Below are 15,597 nucleotides of genomic sequence, written 5' to 3' on the forward strand. Positions count from 1 at the left end.
CTTCAGGCCCTCGCTGGGACAGCCGCGCTCCTGGCCGACCCCGCAGCCACAGCCGCCCGCGAGCCGCTCGGACCCGATCCCTCGCCCCGCCGGACCCGAGCCCTCCCGGTGGGGCTGTTTCACCATCATCTGTCTAGGAACAGAGGTGCACACCCCCTCGGAAAGCTCCGACCCGGTGCACGACGCAGCAGCCCATCTGCTTCGCAGAGACGGTTGCCATGAGCACATCCCCGCGGCTCCGCGCCTGCTATTTTTAAAGCTACTTGGGAGGCAGCTGAACTCGCCGGCGGTTGGGCTATTTCGGTACCGGGATTAACAGCCTTCGAGGCACGGACCGGTACCGCCCCGTGGGGAAACGGCACCTGCCCGGCCTACACCTGGCCCAGGCGCGCTTCCAGAAGACCGACTTCCAGAATCCAGCAGCGGCAGGGCCACAGACCGCGGGGGTCTGCCAAGCGGAGCGCTGTAAGCTGAAGCTGGTCTTATCCTCAGAAGACCTGCCAGAACATAAGGAGACGATTTTACAAACGGAGGAGGAGGAGGAGGAGGAGGAGGAGGAGGAGGAGGAGGGAGGGGTGAAGGGAAATTTACGGCTGCAGCTCGAGTCACTGAGATACCCGCGGTCTAACGTGAGGCCTTAACCCAGCAGGCGTGGAAAGAGGGCACCTGCCTGGGAGGAAAAATAGAAAAAACGCAAAAACGAGAGACGGATCCTCAAGGCGATGTGCTGGCAGGACCTGGACCTCTTCCAGAGTGCCCTCAATTCCTAAGAGGGTATTTCTGAAGGCACTTCAGCCAGGTTCCCCTCAGGGACCCCAGGGGACTCAGGACCAAGGCGCCCTGCCCACAGGTCACTTGAACCCGCTGCCGCCCGGCAGCTCCAGGCTCACCACAGACGTACGCCCGCTTTCAGGTTACTCGCTGTGAACACCCTGAAAAACCTCGGTCCCTGGAGAACCTTATCTTCCCAGACAACCCTCTTTGTTCCTCGTCATAAGTCGCTTAATTGAGGAAAAAGAAAACCCAACTTGGCACATCCTATACCTGCTTCTGCCCCCTCCGTTCACAGACTCCGAATGGCGTGGGACAGACACCTCGTCCAGATCAACTCTCTGAAACCACACAGACACCAGGAGCTCCTGGTCTGCTCGGTCACAGCTGCACACTTTTTTTTATTGCCACAGACCAAAGAGGCCCAAAGGGACTGCAGGGCACACACCTACACTTGTACCCAAGCGGTTCATCGCAAGATGACCCGACAGAACTCCACTCCAAACACAATCATTTTTGGAAGTGGCTGATTTCAGACAAACAATCACAGGTCCTAACGAACTGCATGTACTCCCCAAACACCATGGATACAGCATCTACTTCCCGATCCTTCCCCAGATCCACACAATCTCAAAAAGGTCACGGACCAGGACTCGAGCGTAGAGCAGAGCCAAGGCATGGCCAGGGAGCCTCTCCGTGCAGTAACCGCTCCTCACTGTTCCTGGAAATCCATCCCTCTCCAAGTTTCTTTAACTGCAACAGGGGAAAATATTTGGAAAAGGTCAAATGACTCAATACCACCGAGAGCCGTCACTTTTCCAGCAGGAACAGGTTTCCATGTGCTCTCAGACCGCAGGCAGGTTAGGGGAAGGCAGCAAACCGAGCTGCCTGCTTCCCCCCGCTCCTTTGTGAGCCACCAGGCCACTCGGGCTCAGTGTCCGCGTTTGGTTTGAATTACAGCTGATGTCGGTGCTGGAGCACGGCTGTGATCTGCAACGCACCACGCACAGGGCGCTGCTGAACCCCAGCCAGCTCGGAAAGCAGCCCCACGCAACCCACACGGCTGGCAGCACCCGCAAACACCCGCACTGCGCTCCCAAAGCTGCCTTTGAGGGCAGCAAGGAGATGGAGACGGACGTTTCCTAGCACGGGCTTTTCCTGAGCCACCCCCAGTTCAACTCGGTTCACCGCGGCTCCGGGAAGCGGAGGGGTTAATTCCTTCCCAAGTTCACATACTGTGTGAATTCCTTAGATAAGCTGCTTCCACCAAGCGCAAGGACCCAGCCTCAGGGGGGAAGGCTGTAAGGAAAAGCTCTTTTGACAGATTTTCTTCAAAAGAGAAATTAATTCCCGGTCCCTTTTTGGACGCGTTCCACGCCCACAGCTTCTATAGACTTCAGATGAGGTTGCACCATGCCTCCCAAAAAAAAAAAAGAAAAGGTTTGAGCAATGCCCTACCACTTCTACTTCCAAGACAAATGTTTTACACTCGTCCAATAAAGCCTTCTCTCCCAAAATAAGAAAGCTCAATGCACAGCACCACAAGGAAGAAAACCAGACCAAAACAGGCTTTAGTTCTGCGATAGAACAGTTACCAGCAAACTCACGCTGTACCTTTAAATACAAGCACTCACTCAGGAAAGCAAAAAAACAAGTTTGAAAGCCACTGAAGGCTTCCTTCACAAACTGAGGCAGAAAGAAAGCAAGTCCAGGCTGTTACAGAATCTGCGTTTACACACTGCTGGTGATAATCTATGTGCAGAGCTGGAAACAAAGCAAGTTTTTATTAGCAATTAGCAGCAGGAGTGGGGACAGATCTGCCTGAAGGAGCCTGAGAAATGCCAATACAGGATGGCAAACAACCTTCTAAAATGTGCAGCAGACTGATCCCGATATGAGAAATCGTTTTAAAAAGGAAGTATTGCAGCTATAAACTTGGGAGACGCGATGGCATTTGTTCAAGGAGATAAACTGTATCTTTAGCACTGACAACTTTGACTCCAGGCAGCAGTTTTCCCTTGCACAGCAATTTGCAATGCAAAGCAAGCTACTTCCACTCTCACCAACAACAGCAGCTCAGAAACAAATGGGGAGAGCAAAGTTAGAAAGGGTCGGTTTGGTTGGCTGGACGTGGTTTTCTTCAGAGCTAAGTTTCAAATCAGGCATGAAGGCAATACAGCAAAACATCTGAAATAGCACGTGAAAACTGGGGTAAGAGGGGTGAAAAAAAACAGGAGAGGATTTCATCCCTAAACCCCGTCTCTCTCGGGGTGCGACCTCCCGCTCCCTTCCTCCCCACGTCTCTGAAAAATCCCATCCAGCCCTGAGCAGCCAACAATACCCAGCTGTGTTCTTCCCCGACTCTGGAGGATGGTGTGGCCCTACCACAGAACTCCTGAAATCACACCCAGGGGTAGGCAAGAGGTAGCTGAATGCCAATCCGCTCAATTAAAGAATAACCAGGAAAAGAAGGACAGCCAGGAGGCGAGCCCGCAGGCAGCTGCTTACCTGGTAGACAAGCTAGCAAAGTCTCCTCCATCCAGCAGCCTGATTTTACAGAACAGAACCCCATTGACGAAGGGGACAGCAGTCAGCTCTTCAAGAGTAAAACTTGTCTGAAATTTGAATTTCTTCTTCTTCATCAGGAAAGCCATGGGCAAATTCAGCGTGGAAAGCCCAGGAACTCCAGACGAGACAGGGAGGAGCGGCTCAGCACGCACACAGCCGAGCGGAGGAACAGCTCTCGCTCCAGGAGCGTACGCGGGGAGTAAATTCCAGTTCAGTTACAACGACGGCCCGGCTTCAAACGCGCAATCCTCTTCTCTTTGGTGGTCGGATCGGGCTGCTGGATCATCGCCACGGCAGGCTTCAGGTGAGGAGGGGGAGGTCAGGTTAAACCTCTGCAACATCTCCGAGGGAAAAGGAAGGGAGAGAAGCAAGTCTCAGCTCCAGACCAGCAGGAGCTGTCCCCGTTGGAGGCTGCTGCGCTCCGTCTTCAGCAGAACCCCTCCAGAAAGCATCTCTCGTGGGAAGTCATCTTGAGTCTCTGAAGAAGCCTTAGGTCTGCGTGCAGCACATGCAGAGAGCTTCCAGTTTCTCTCTCCTCTTCCTGCGCAGCTCGTTGATGCAGGTCTTCAGGTCAGCCTTTGGGAGGGAAATGAGGAAATTAGACCCAGGCAGTCACGGGCTCCTCCCCCTCCTCTAAAACCTGTTTGGATGGGTAATATTCAGCCCAGACTCATACCAATCTTAAGAGGTATGGCCCCAATTAGCCCGCTCCCCATATCCTCTGTCCCCTTTTTGCCTAGGGCAAGCTTCGCCGCTGTCATCATCCCCCTCGTAATTTCTGTTTGCAAAGCAGCTAATAAAAATCTGCTCCATTTTCACCCGTCGTCTCCAGGAGCGCTTTGCAGAGCAGACCAGCGTAACACGTAGCCTGGCGAGAACGCACAAAAACACCTCGAGAAACGCAAAACCTGTTTCTTTTCCCTTTTTCCCCCCACCAGCCCTAAGCGTTAGCACCTGTATCTTATAAACGGAGCGCCCGGCGCGGAGGGGGAAAAAGGACCAAAAGGAGGCAGCCTGCTCCGGATCGCACAGCACCACCGAACCAGGTCACCGCCTGCCTGCCCAGCGCCTCACGCCACCTTCCCCCAGCACCAGCTCAGCCCCAGACGGTTGGGTTTTGGGGGGCCGGAGGCGCTCGTTGCGCTGCGGATTTCAGCGACACCTTGGCTGCGAGGCCGAGGGGCCGGGCGGCAGAGAAGGGCCGAGGCTGTCACCGCGGAGCAGCCCCCAAGGGATGCTGAGGATGAAAATGCCGGCGAGAGGGGAGAGCGGGGCTCCTGCGGTCACAGCCCTGCCCGAACAGCTTGGGGGGCTCGGGGGGGCTCCGGGAGGGACCCGAGGGGCCCCAAAAGGATCCCGGGGGGCTGCAAGAGGGACCCCGGGGGTCCCCAAGAGACACTCGGGGAGCTCCAGGAGGGACCCTGGGGCCCCCAAAACGATCCCGGGGGGCTGCAAGAGGGACCCGCGGGTCTCCAAGCGACTCCTGGGGGGCTCCAAGAGGGACCCGGGGGTCCCCAAAACGATCCCGGGGGGGCTCCCAGAGGGACCGGGGGGTCCCCAAGCGGCTCCCGGGGGTCCCCAAGCGGCTCCCGGGGGTCCCCAAGCGGCTCCCGGGGGTCCCCAAGCGGCTCCCGGGGGTCCCCCCTCCGCTGCCCCGCACCACCGGGAGCCTCCGGGCCCCCCCCGCTGCCCCCCTGCCGAGCCCCGAGCCGCAGCCCCGGCAGCCCCCCTCCCGCCGCCCCCGGCCCCGCACCGACCTGGGCCCGGCCCCCGCCCGCAGCCTCCTGCCCGCTCCGCGCCCCGCCGCCGCCGCCGCCGCTCCGAGCGCTACGCCAATTGCGGCCGCTACGCCAACGCTTCAAGGGGCCGCAAGGCAGAGCCGAGGTACGGCGCCGCTTCGTGAATAGCAGCACTACGCTGAGGTAGCGCGCCCCCTCCCCTCCGCCACCTTCCTCCCCCGGGGCCGCGGGGAGGGAAGGGCGAGAGCGGCGCGGCCCCATTGGGTAAGAGAGAAGAGGCGGGGAGGGTAGAAAAGGGCGGTGATTGGTTGTTTTGGGAGAGGGGCGGGGAAGGGCGCGCGGGGATTGGAGGAGGGGGCTCTCTGTTTGGGGAAGTCCCTCCCCTCCAGGCTGAGGGGGTGGGAGGGAAGCGGGGGGCTCTGTGGCGGCCCCGGGGGTCGCCGCGGTGGGATGGGGTTTTGTGTGCGGCCGGGGCGTCATGGGGCCTTCCTGCCCCACAGTGGGGTGCTGAAAGCCCTTCCTAGGGCTGAACAGCCCCGAGGAGGCTTTTAAAATAATTGTTTAATCATAGAATGGCCTGGGTTGGAAGGGACCTCAAAGATTATCTCGTTCCAACCCCCCTGCCATGGCAGGGACGCCACTCACCACACCAGGCTGCCCAGGGCCTCATCCAACCTGGTCCTGAGCACCTCCAGGGATGGGGCACCCACAGCCTCTATGAGCAGCCTGTACCAGTGCCTCACCACCTTCTGAGTGAAGAATTTCCTCCTGATCTCTAATCGAAATCCCCCCTCTTTTAGTTTAAAACCATTCCCCTTATCCCGTCATTATCAGATCGAGCAAGGAGTTGCTCCCCGTCTTTTTTACAAGCCCCCTTCAAGTCCTGAAAGGCTGCAATGAGGTCCCCCCCTGTAGGCTCCAGGGTGTGCAGGGCTCGCTGAGAGGATGGCAGGGCTCACTGAGGCACACCTCAGCCCCCAGGGCCCGCAGCACGACGCTGGGGGCGAGCTGAGGTGTCTGCGCCTCCCTGCAGGCCGGGCTGAGGCGATGGGGGAGGCAGCAATGACGGCCTTGGGATGTGTGCCCGTCCCGTCCTCAGCGGCCTCCAGGTGCCGAGGAGCGGGCCGTGGGTCAGGCTGACCAGCCTGGGATGGCTGCAGCAGGAGGGAAGCCCACAGCCGGAGCCCGGCCCTCCGTGTGTGAGATGTGGCAAGCAGTTCAATGCATCTCCTCGCCAAAATGGCTCCCTCCTGGTGCTAGGCGTTGCTGCCCTGTCCCGGGCTTGCGGCTGGGATCCCTGGTTAGGCAGGATTCCATTGTTTGAGGGCAAGCGGAACAAAATGTCTCTCCTTGTCCCGGAGGAGTCTGCGATCATCAACATGATTTGCCTATTTTTTAAGGTTAGGGATGTGCCGAAGAAGCTGCGTTGCAGAGAAGTTGAGGCTCCTGTGGGAGGGACTTTTCCCAAGGCTGATTTGCATGTCTGGCAAAGCCTGGATGAAAGGCTGGGAGTCCTCGCTCTTTTTGCCAAGCTTTGATGCCCAGACTCCTTGCCTTTAATCTTTGCCATCTATGCAGACAATATCAGAGCTATCAAATAATTTTACCACAGAATAAGTCTTTTAAAAGTAAATCTGCTAGGAAAAGTGCACAGCAACATACCTGGACAGCACTGGATTAGACCAAATGCTTTGTTCCGATTCTTGTTTACCAGGTTAAACAGATACACAAACCTAGGACTGGGAAAACATTTATCGTGTTGGTGCAGTGAAACCATCGCAGGAGATGTCAGCCTTCCCACATAACAGGGTTTGTGGAGGCTGCTTTAAAGGTAGGGATTGAATCCATCCCATCAGTTGATATTCAGCGCTTTCAGTGCCTTAAGACATCAGTAGAAATGGGCTGTTTGTTTCACTTTGTTTGTTAATTTACTGAGAAGGAGCTCAGCCTGCTAAATATTTAATATTTGTAAGCTGGGATGCTTGAATGCGGGAAGCATCTGAAGAATCCAGCCCAGTCCCTCACGCTTCTCATTCCCCGAGCATACCACCGACAGACGTGTCAATCTTTCACTTCCATCGCTACGTAAAGGCCAAATGATCTTTCTGTTTGCAGTGTGGGAGGAGGCCTCGTGTTATCTGCTGTGATTCACTCTGATAAATAACCTCCTTGGAGGACTTCTCTTGTTTGTAGCAACAGCCTCACATGGTAAAGTTTGCAGAGCTTTTAATCCTCGCTGTTCTCACGCATATTTACTCTGCAGTTTTAGCAGAAATTTCTCTTGAAAACCTCAGTGTTTTTTATAATTAATGGTATAATGTGACTGATGTTAAAAATAAACTGATTTGGAAAAGTGCCCAGAGAGCTGCTGAGCAGTGTGTAATGTAGCAACCATAGCCGATTCTCAGGGGTATGTATATTTTCCTAACAAAGGCAGCCTCATGACTTCGAGATTACATCTCTATTAGTTCGAAATTCACCCTGTTGATTTTTCTGTGTTTATGCTGCATAATTATTTCTGGACAAAGCCACATTTTTTAAAGGGGCAGTACTTCTCTGAACGTCTCTGGTGAGCCCTGCTGGGAGGGATGTGGGAGCCCATCGCTCAGCCTGGGCCCCGTGCAGGTAGCAGAGCGAATATGGGGAGCGGCGTCTCTGCCTATCCGCCGTCCCACTGGCTTTGTGTTATTTTCCGATCCAGGTCCAAATGTTTGTTAAGAGGTTATATACATGATCAGGGTGCTCTGATGTATGTTAATTCTGCTCAGCCCAGACTCCAGCGCTCAGCTCTTTATGCTGGTGGTTGCTCTTCCCTGACCCCAGCCCCACTGTGCCCATTTCACCTCTGCTCCACGAACCTCAGCCACGTCCTTACCCCGTGCTCTCCCTGCCCCGAGCCTTTCCTGGTGCCTCTCCCCAGTGCTGCCACCACTTCCTCAACTTTTGCTGGTTCAGGGCATTATTGTCTCAGCCAGAGATAATTTATCGGTTTGGGTTCTCCTTAATGCTGGGCCTCACCTCTGCTGCCATTAGAGAGGTGCCAGCCAGGGGCTGGGATCTGCGGGCTCTGCTTGTCTTTGGACCAAGGAGCAAGCAGGAACAGAGATGGCTTTTCTTGCCTCCTCCCTCCCAACTTAGAGTACCAGGATAAAGAAGCAGGGAGGAAACGAGGCAAGATAAATTCAGAAGGGATAAAACTCAGAGAGGTGAAGTGAGATAATGCATTTGGTGAGCCATCAGATCCTGTCTCTTATCCCAGAGGAATCCCAGATACACGAGCAAATCAAGCCCTGTAATCTACATCATCAGCGTCTTCCTCTGGAAAACATCATCAGACTAATCCATTTGTCCTAGCAGCCAAATGATTAAAGTTTGAAAACTAAATTATACACGGTTGCTGCAACAGCGTAAACACATAATGGCTCTCCTCTATTACATCTGTAACCTCGGTTGTTATAGCCGTAATGGGCTTCCAGTCCTGTCATCCGCCCCCCAACCAAACAAACAACAAAAACGACACCACACAATGCTCTCTGCTATAAATATTCTTCGCGCTGCCGGTGGCCAAGCACCTGCAAAGGCACCTGCTGCCCGGAGCCGTGCTGGGAGCTGCCTTCCCCAGAGCTCGGGGAGCCCCCGAAGCAAGGCAGGGGCTGCAGGACCCACGGCAGCGGTGTCGGCGCTGCCTGCAGCGTGCTGAAACCCACCCTCTCCCCGATTCTGTAAGGTTTTCCTGGGGTACGGTTGTTCTAAGCTTGCATCTTCTCCGCTTAATTTAATAGCAGGCTGCGAGCTCGACTTTGATCTGCTTGTGTTTTTCACTAGTTCCATATTTAACTGAGCTTATCACCATGAAAGCCAGGAACTGTTTCACTTTCTGCACCAGGCTGGGTTTCCTGTTGGCCATGCAAAGGACACACCTGCCTGGGGGGTTTGTGACCCGCCGGGTCTGGGGATCCTGTTATCTACGGAGACAAAGGGAGCACAGGAATCTGGAGCCGGTGGATTCCTTTCCCCAAGCACGTGGCCAGACCTGAAAACCCAGCTGCCTGGCTTTTGTGTGTTTGCTGGTTCCCATATCTGCTCCGTGCTTCCTGGGAATGTGCGGCAGGGCTCTCCGCTTCTTGCTGGGAGGCCTGCCGGTAGAACGGGGCTGCTTTGCCACTTCTAAAACCTTCACGGCGGAACCCGCTTTGCCTCGGGGCATGCTGCGTTTATGAAGCCTTCCCCTGTGCTGGCATCCCCGGTGTCACCCTCGGCACCTCCAGAACAGACCTGCTGATCCAGGCTTCTGCCTGCAGCCCCGGCAAGTGCTGCTTTTACCCCACACACAGCAGGAACAACCAGGTGCCTGCGCTTTTCCCCTGCCATGGCAGCTTTTCGTGTGGGATCCCAGCTAGCGGCAACTCGCCCCGCTGGGGCTGGGCTTCTGCCCCGTGCAGGACTGGCACCAGGGGCTCGTGAACCCGGTTTGCAGGCGGTGGGGGCTTTCATCTGGCTTGCCTGGAAGCTGTGCTGGTCGTACGTGTAAGCGTCAGATGCTTTCAGGAACACTAAGAATCTTAAATGCCTCAATTTTCATACTCCAGCTAAGCACGCCACGCTTCTGTTGACAATATCTGCTGGCAATAACTTCTCAGATGTCAACAGAAAGAATAAAAAAACAACAAACCAACAGCCCAACTGAAGAGTGCCTTGCCGAAACAGCCTCAACAAACTAAAAACATGTCGGAGGAGGCAAGGCAATTTAGGTGAATATGCGGGTGATATCATTCTGTCTCTGCAGGATCAGCTCCCAGAGCCGGGATGGAGCTATTTCAGTGCTCTGCGCTCCTGGGATGCTGACACATTCGTGTGTGGCCTCGGAAAAAAAAAAAAAAAAAAAACCTTAAAACTGGTTCCTTTGGTTATAATGAAGGAATTCATGCATTTTTTATCATGTGCCTGCCCACTCGGTTCTGCTGCAGCGAACTCATCGCCGTGAGCTGTGAGCCCCAGCATCACAGCCCGTGTCCGCGGCCCCAGGCAGCCCGAATTTTCCTGGGCTGGCGGCGTTCCTCCTCCCTGAGCTCTGCCCGCTGAATTTCTGCCTCCGTGGGCTCTCCGACCTGAGCAGACCCGGCAATAAGAGGAGCAGGCAGGACCACCGGAGGGCTGGAGGACTCGGGTGATTCCTGGCACCATCCCTGCGGCGCCCAGAACCCTGCAGCAGGCTGCAGCTCAGCATGGCTGCGCCTTGCCCCGTTGCGCAGTGCCATCTCCTGGAAGGCTGCCCCTGAGCTGCACAGGCCGCTCGCAGGCCGAGCTTCGCAGCCAGATTCTTGCTCCTGAAGCAGCCAGCGGTGCCGCAAGCAGCTCGGCCACAGGCTGAGCAGCGAGTCCAGGCAATCTCCTGCCCCACCACAAGTGTTTGTTCCTCCAGCGGCGAGAGGTCCAAAGGATGCTGCTCACCACCTCGTCCTCCCCTCCGAGGCAGCCCGTGGCAGGACATCACAGCCCCTGCGCAGCTCTTTCCTGCTCCGGGTGCTGAACACGAATCTCTCGGTACAAAAAGATCAGCAAAGGAGCGCAAACGGACGTCTGTGAGGTGCTGTCCCTTCGCTTTTGTCCTGCTTCGGGCACAAGGTCCCCGTTCAGCGCAATGCCCTGCGCGCGTTTGCCCTGTAAGCGCCCCGTGTGCCCGACCCTCCTGGTTTGGGCTTTAAGGGACACATTTTCTCTTCCTCCCCAAGCCTGATGACCTTGACATGAGCAACAGCCAAGCCCCTAATCACGGTGCTCACCCTGTACTTAAAACGTTGCCACATCTTTTTAATGAGACAAAAATGTGCATGCGGAACTCGCTCCCGAATGCTGGCGGCCTGACTAAGCTCCGTATTTATCCTGAAAACACAAGAAAAATGGGTGGTTCTGCGGGCATCGCCTTCACTCCTGTGAAACAGTAACACAGCTTCAGCGCTTAGTCACTGCCAGGACGAGCGCTGCAATTTCGGGCGGAAGGCTGGCGCCCCGTCCCTCATTTTGGGCTGTTGCACCATGTTGGGAGCAGCTGGGAGATCGGTGTCCCTCGGGAATCTGTCACACGCGGTGCAGTAACCAGCGCTGCGAGGTAAGGCTGTAAAAGCTATTGTTGGGATACAAAAAAAAAAAAGGCCACAATTATGCAAATACAAGGCCACAAAGTTCATAAACGAGGAAAAAACCTACCGTGACACGTGGCTGTTTACAGCTTGCTTTGGCTGTTTCTCACGGAGCCCTCTGTGCCGTGGTTGCACGGACTCACCTTTCCCCGCAGCATGCCGATGGACTGAAACAGCCTCTTTACCAAAAACCGTATTTTTTTTTTAATTAAAATTTATATTTGCAAAGGGGAGATCATTACACAAATGAGGTAAAACGACACACACGGCAGAGCTTTTCGCTTTAAAAATAGCTTTCAGTTGAGCAATTGATTTGACTCCACCGAGTCTGAGAGGAGTCAGGCGAGCGTTACTCACGCGGCCGGGTGCCCGACAAGGTGGGAAGGCGCCGCTGATGCCGCCCTGACTCAGCGCAGAGCTGTCGGTGTCAGAGGGTCAGGAGCCCTCCCGGGGCCAAGGCCTTGGGGCCGCGTTGTCCTTTTCTCCGCCATCGGACTCGCAGATGAGAGGAGATCCCTAAAGGCCAGGGGCAGGCAGCAGGAGCCCGTTCGCCTCCTGCTCCAACCGGGGGACCCCATCGGCATCCCACCATAAAACATGCAGAGGTTTCGTTTGATTGTGCAAATTCACTCCCTCGGCAGTCTTTGTTCACCACCTCTCAGCCCCGAAGGAGACGTAACAGCAAGCAAATACCGGCTCTGAAAAGGCTCAGTCTCAAAAGTAGCACCTGGCAAGCACCAAGCCTATTAAACGTGAGACGCTCTGCAAGGTATGGGGAAGAGTTCTGCTTCCTTCTTTTTATTTTTGGAGTTTGCTTCCATGCATGTACACGTGGAGCTTTTTGTCTAAAAGGTCATGAAGCTACTCCGAGTCTGTACAAACCTCATTTACCGCCCTGTGAATCGAGCTTGCTTAGTGAGGACTGAGCCCAGCAGCCTGAACTGAGAGAGCAGTGGCTGCGAACGCTGCCTAACCCCGTGTAACTGCAGGAAAATGGGAGAGGTGAGCCTCATGCCCGTTTCTCAAACCCCTGGTCAAAGCCAGGAAACTAACCCGGCTGAACTAACCTGTTAGCAGACTAACAAGGAGCTGCTCTACCTGCCTCCAGCTCTGAAAAGTGCGGAACAAATACCACCACCAGACCCAATTAGCGCTCCAAACCTCACTAAACGAGCGGCTGACAGACTCCTCAGGGCTGGGAATCACGGCGTGGCTGCAGCTCTCCAGTCCAGGCCCACTTTGATGGATGAACGGATCAGGGAGGTGACAGACTGCGTGGTGAGACAGAGATGGAGCTTCGCCTGTAAGCCCACCTGAGTGAAACCTGCATGTGCCCGTGTGTATGAACCACGTGTGACGGGAAAATGCCTCCGATACGCACCCCAGGACAGCGTCTGCTAACCAAGGCACGGCATTTTCACCTCTACTAAGTTTAAAGTGAAATCTCATGGCCACACACAGACAGAACGCGAGGTGAATGCACTCTTTTAACCCCATTTATATCCTAAGGGGACGTGGGTGGGATTTGAACTGCACGTATGCTTGATGCTAGTCTGCGTGGGCTGAATTCCGTGCTCCGAGAGCAGCATCCACCAGTTGTCAGTGCGGAGAGAAGGCTGAGCCGCCGCTGGTACCACGTTTCCAGTAAATGCTTTCAGCAAGAGACCGAAGCGCACCCCTTCCATGCACCACAGTTTACAATAACTGTACCTTGGCAGCTTCAGCACTGTGATATAACAACAAGGCTCTCCATGTTACACGTCAGCTAAAGGCGAGAGAGAGAGAGAGAGGGAGAGGGGGGGAGGAAGAGAGGTATCGTACTTAGGAGAGTTTTTCAAACAAATAAAAAAATAATTATCGTCTTTTCTATTTTTTTTTTTAAACAAATCTATTGTTCTGGGGAACTAAAGCAACCAATGTTACATTCCTGCTTTATTACACATCCGGCTACCCCTCTGCACGATGAGTCTGAAAAGGCAGCTTAGCATAAGATTAGCGGAGAAGAAAGAAAGCTGTCTGGGCTCGGCCAGCCTCCGAGGCGAGCCGTTTCACATTGACAAGAGCTGGCACCCCCTCGCTCCGGCCCCAGTGGCAGCGGAGGCAGTTTTTTTTTTCCAAGAAAGAAGTCCCATCATTGCTTCTTTCACTGGATAATGCCATCTTGCTGCCCAGGCTGGCTGGGGTCAGCAGTCACCGAAGGGCTGGGCGTATTGCTCTGCAAAAATCGACGGAAGTCCTTAATCATGGGGCGGAGGACCTGGATGAGGGCGCTGAGCGCGGCCTGCGTTCCTTCCATGGCTTGCGCCTGTCGCTCCTGCGCGCACGCCTGCACCTCCTGGGAGCGACGGATCATCTGCAGCAAGTCATTCTGCTGCTCCAGGTGCTGGGCAATCTCCTTCACGTGTAAGTTGGTCACCCGCTGCTCCTGCAGGAGCTTGGCTGAGTTCAGAGCGATTCGGCTTTTCAGCTCCTGGGGTTTCGCGGATACTTCGTGCTGGTGCGCCATCATCTCCAAGGGCGCCTCCGCAGTAACCGTCGTGGGGGCTTCTGTCGTGCAGTACTCCACGACCCCATCCTCCAGGCTGTGGTAGGTCGTCTCTGCAGGAACTGAGAACAAAGGACAGAAAGGGGTGAGGAGCAGCGGCAAAAGGAGCGGTTTTATCTACAGGACTATTCAATGAACGTAACTGAAATACTGCCTGTTCGGCGAGATAACATACAATAAACAGTGAATGCACAAAATGACCTATTTAAGTCTACTCCACCCTCATCTAAGCTTCCTTCTGGGGTGTACATGCTAAAGTCCAAAGGAATAGGGCACGCCATGTCTGTCTAGACAAAATCCTTCTTCAACCTCCAGTTCAGCAGGCTCTTTCCAAGCACCACTCACCAACTGACAGAAGGGTGAAGAAAAGGCCCAGAACGGCACTTAGGCACTTATCAGCCAGACAGCTCCTCTTTGGGGCAGACCAGGGAATCGGCCTTGGAGATCTCTCTCCCTTTGCTTTTGTTCTGAGAGAAGGGGACCACACAATTCCTGGCCTTGAGGCCGACCCCAGCTGTCGAGGCTGACTTTCAGTACACGAATATCTTGGAGCCGCTCTCCGACAGCGCAAGGACACGTTGGGAACGGTCGTTTTGTTACAGAGGCTCCTTTCGGCCGGGGGGCTCCCCACGCAGGGCCCCCCACGAGACCTCCAACCACACCTCCGGCGGGCGCAGCACTCACTCTGCGTCAGCGTGACGGTGGCGGCCGCGGCGGTGATGGGGATCTCGCTCCCGTCACCCGCGCCGCACTCCCCGCCGGGCAGGCTGATGATGGTGGCCTCTCCCAGCAGGTTGCAGATGCGCTGCTGCATGGGCGTGAGGATGACGGGCGCGGCCGCCGCTCCCGCCGCGTCCTCGCCCTCCGCGCCGCCGCCGCCGCCGCCGTTGCCCTGGCTCTCGCCTCCGCCCTCCATGGCGGCCCGCACCTGGGCCACCTTGCGGCGCACCTCGGTCTTGAGGTCCGACCACTTCTTCTTGACCTCGGGCAGCTCGCGGCGGCAGGTGGCCACGGCGTTGACGCGGCGCAGGATGTCGTGCCAGGCGGCGGCCTTGGCGGCCAGCGGCACGCCGGCGTTGAAGTGGTTGACCAGCAGGTGCTTGCCGCGCTCCAGCTCCTCCACGATGATCTCCACCTCGCGCTCCGAGAAGTTCATCTTGCGCTTCTTGGCCGGGGGGGCCGGCGGCGACGCCATGGCCCTCGGGGGAGCTCCGGGGGGGGGCGCCTCAGGGGGTCCCCGAGGGGTCGGGGCCCCCCCGGCCCGCCGGGCCCCGGGGCGGGGAGGACGGGGGGGGCCCGGGGCCCCTCAGGGCCCGGTGGCGGCCGCGTGCCCCCCTCCCCCAACCCCGGCCCTTAGCAACCGCCAACGGTACGCAATTTGCGTACCGCGAGCACCCGGCGGGCCCCGCTCAACGGCCTCCGCCCCGCGACGCTGGCGTAATGGCTTCCAGAATCAGCCCCCCCGTCCCGCCTCGCGTGGTTGGGCCGCGCGGCTGCTCGTCACCGCGAGGGTTCGGCCCCCCCGCGGGTGAAGGCGGCTGCTATTGGTCGTCGAGGCTGTCCATCAAGGGGAGGTGAGGGGAGGCCCCGCCTCGCCGCTTGTCTCACGCCACTGGGCCTGCGTGAGGCCGCTGAGGGGCTGGGCCCGCCCCTAAATTTCCCCGCTCTAATCCCATTGGGTCCTCCCCTGCCCATCAACGCAGAGCGCCCACCCCCCTCTGGAAGCTGCTGGGTGCGCGCCACGTCCGTCAAGATCAAAGAGAGGCCTGGCTCGCGATCTGATTGGAACAACTGCGGCTTTTCCCCGCCTTCTCCCCGGCGTTTAACCAATAAG

The 15,597-nt window shown here is 56.4% G+C and overlaps 2 protein-coding genes and 1 long non-coding RNA gene across 5 annotated transcripts in view; 1 reads left to right on the plus strand and 2 right to left on the minus strand.

The window, feature by feature from the left end:
* Positions 1-5,285, minus strand: part of EEIG1 (estrogen-induced osteoclastogenesis regulator 1) — a 37,007-nt gene extending 31,722 nt beyond the window's left edge. For 2 of the 3 annotated variants that reach the window (XM_080562490.1, XM_080562488.1), the window contains exons 1-2: positions 5,097-5,285; positions 3,280-3,915 (exon numbers count right to left, since the gene is read on the minus strand). In XM_080562490.1, the coding sequence (XP_080418616.1) occupies positions 3,280-3,425 (146 nt within the window). In that variant the 5' untranslated portion in view covers positions 3,426-3,915; positions 5,097-5,285. Of the gene's footprint in view, positions 1-3,279; positions 3,916-4,293; positions 5,048-5,096 lie in introns of those variants that run through there. The other variant, XM_080562489.1, reaches the window with a different exon arrangement.
* A 183-nt stretch (positions 5,286-5,468) lies between these two features.
* On the plus strand, positions 5,469-13,096 carry LOC308180577. The gene is made up of 2 exons (XR_013941020.1): positions 5,469-6,909; positions 7,194-13,096. It is a non-coding gene; the product is annotated as an uncharacterized lncRNA (long non-coding RNA).
* Positions 13,097-13,132: 36 nt separating this feature from the next.
* Positions 13,133-15,383, minus strand: NAIF1 (nuclear apoptosis inducing factor 1). The gene is made up of 2 exons (XM_080562500.1): positions 14,448-15,383; positions 13,133-13,825 (listed from the first exon to the last, which is right to left on the minus strand). The coding sequence occupies exons 1-2, from the start codon at positions 14,956-14,958 to the stop codon at positions 13,362-13,364; spliced, it is 975 nt and encodes a 324-aa protein (XP_080418626.1). The 5' UTR covers positions 14,959-15,383; the 3' UTR covers positions 13,133-13,361.
* Between the last annotated feature and the right edge of the window lie 214 nt (positions 15,384-15,597).

Source organism: Anser brachyrhynchus (assembly GCF_964034855.1).
Source record: "Anser brachyrhynchus genome assembly, chromosome: 19".
Classification (NCBI taxonomy): Eukaryota; Metazoa; Chordata; class Aves; order Anseriformes; family Anatidae; genus Anser; species Anser brachyrhynchus.

Excerpts from the sequence above, each read along its gene's own strand:
- NAIF1 (XM_080562500.1), bottom strand. The coding sequence starts at position 14,958 with ATGGCGTCGCCGCCGGCCCCCCCGGCCAAGAAGCGCAAGATGAACTTC. Across the intron at positions 13,826-14,447 it reads CACCGTCACGCTGACGCAGA|TTCCTGCAGAGACGACCTAC; the intron begins GTGAGTGCTGCG and ends CTTTGTTCTCAG.